At 32.5% G+C, this 1,982-nt stretch overlaps 1 protein-coding gene across 1 annotated transcript; it reads left to right on the top strand.

Annotated features, from left to right (window-relative positions):
* Nucleotides 1–256: 256 nt before the first annotated feature.
* On the top strand, nucleotides 257–1,255 carry LOC149529002 (uncharacterized). The gene is made up of 2 exons (XM_089808098.1): nucleotides 257–601; nucleotides 686–1,255. The coding sequence occupies exons 1-2, from the start codon at nucleotides 257–259 to the stop codon at nucleotides 1,253–1,255; spliced, it is 915 nt and encodes a 304-aa protein (XP_089664224.1).
* The last annotated feature ends 727 nt before the right edge of the window (nucleotides 1,256–1,982 follow it).

Below are 1,982 nucleotides of genomic sequence, written 5' to 3'. Positions count from 1 at the left end.
TTAGTCCCAAAAATATGCTTTATTTACTATATGCTTCAGCATATGTATTTGAAAAAATTATATCTCATCATGTTCTTAACTTGTTTGGTTCATTAATATGCATTTTTACACTTTTGAACTTATTATGTTTTTTTTAAAATTTTAATGCAAATATGGCTGATACATTTTAGTAGATGGTGATACTATTCTACGTAAGCACTCTAAATTGTTTCACCTTTCTATCAACACCTTGATATATATAGTACTTTTGATGAGCATGGATAATGATGACGTTCAAGTCACTGAAACACCACCTTCTATGAAAAAGGTATTTTGGAAACCATGTATGGAACATAAGCTTTTGGACTTGCTACATGAACAAGTCATGCTTGGAAGGAAAGGAGAAGGAGGCTTCAAAAAAGAAGCTTGGATAGCTATTGAAAGAAAGTTTAATGCAGATATGAACATGAGCTTGTCTAAGGACAATTTCAAAAATAAGCTAAAAACTTGGAAACAAGGTTACAGAATAATGAAGGAGCTGAAAAATACTAGTGGTTTTGCAAGGAATGAGTCTACGCAATCTATGGATGCTGATGAAACTATTTGGGATGAGTTGCTGAAGGTAACATGTCCATTTGAATATTTTAATATTATTTAATGAGTGATTAAGTTATTATTGATGATCAATATCTTTGACAACATGCAGAGGAAGGAATTTAAAAGTGCGAAAGTGTTTAAAAGGCAGTCTTTCCAATATTATAATGACCTTGCCTTGATTGTGGGCAATGATATTGCTGAGGGTGCGATTGCTGGCACTGCACAAGAAGCAGAAGAAGGACATAATATGGATGAGATAGTGGATCTTAATGATGATTATGATGAAATTCATACACCTATTGGGGTTGCTGCTGATCTAGATGCGAAAGATACAAGAATTCTAGTGTCCAATCAATTTAGTACAGCAATTGGGAAACATACTTGTTCAGGATCATCCTTAAGGAGGCTGAAGAGGATGAAGGCTAGTATGGTTAATTCTATGGATGGGATGTCTCATTCAATCAATAAGCTAAATGAGACCCTCCTCAAGTCCCAAGTTATTGAGTTGAGTGAAGAGCGTAAGACAAAAGATTTGGAAAAGGTCTATGCTGCACTAAAAGTCACTGGTGAACTTAGTATGGCTACTTTGATTACGGCATTTGACACCTTTGTGGTTGATTCTGATAGAGCCAAAGGGTTCTTGATTATGAATGATGATGAGAGAGGAGAATATGTTTGAATGAAGTTTTTAGGGCTTTAAGTTACAATGTTTGATAATTATGACAATCATTTTATAACAGTTGGGTGTTGCTTAATTTTGGTGGTTCACATCCCATTCGATAGATGTAACCAAGGATTTGCAGATTTTTGGCAAAAGTTTATTAGGACCTTTGGATTTTCATATAGAACATATTTTTTTTTTGACATTTTTAATTAAGTTTTGATGATCCAAATATAATCATATGGTTTTATTTCATATAGAACATATATTTATGTTGATATTGTTAATTATGTTTTCATGAGCTGAATATAATCATATGGTTTTATATATCCATCTATTGTTGGCAATCATTATATTCATTTCTATCTGCTTTTGAAAGTTTTTTAGAGATCTTTTATTCAAGATCTATTTGGTTATTGTTTGAGATGTGTTGATTGGAGAGCTGTTGTTGACATGCTGGTCAAATATAATTGTTGTTAACATGCTGGTTGGATAATAGATTTTAACTACTGTTAACATGTCGCTGGTTGGATATTAGATTTTAACTATTGTTAACATGCTGCTGGTTGGATATAACTATTGTTAACTGTTGTAGGTTTTCTACTAAAATAAACTTTAGATTGATGCTACTCTGTTATGTCATTGTATTAGCTAATGACAACACTACTCATTTGATGTTTTTTGTTCAGTCTGAGATGTCATTATACTTGCAACTAAAATGAGATGTTAGCCTCTATTGAAGAGC

This window comes from Cupressus sempervirens, chromosome 11 (assembly GCF_028749045.1).
Source record: "Cupressus sempervirens isolate cs-2001-9-10 chromosome 11, ASM2874904v1, whole genome shotgun sequence".
NCBI lineage: Eukaryota > Viridiplantae > Streptophyta > Pinopsida > Cupressales > Cupressaceae > Cupressus > Cupressus sempervirens.
Note: the sequence above shows the minus strand (reverse complement) of the source record. Positions and strands in the feature narration are given on the sequence as shown.

Coding starts and splice junctions, on each gene's coding strand:
- LOC149529002 (XM_089808098.1), top strand. CDS start 257: ATGGATAATGATGACGTTCAAGTCACTGAAACACCACCTTCTATGAAA. Junction 602..685: donor TTTGGGATGAGTTGCTGAAG/GTAACATGTCCA, acceptor GACAACATGCAG/AGGAAGGAATTTAAAAGTGC.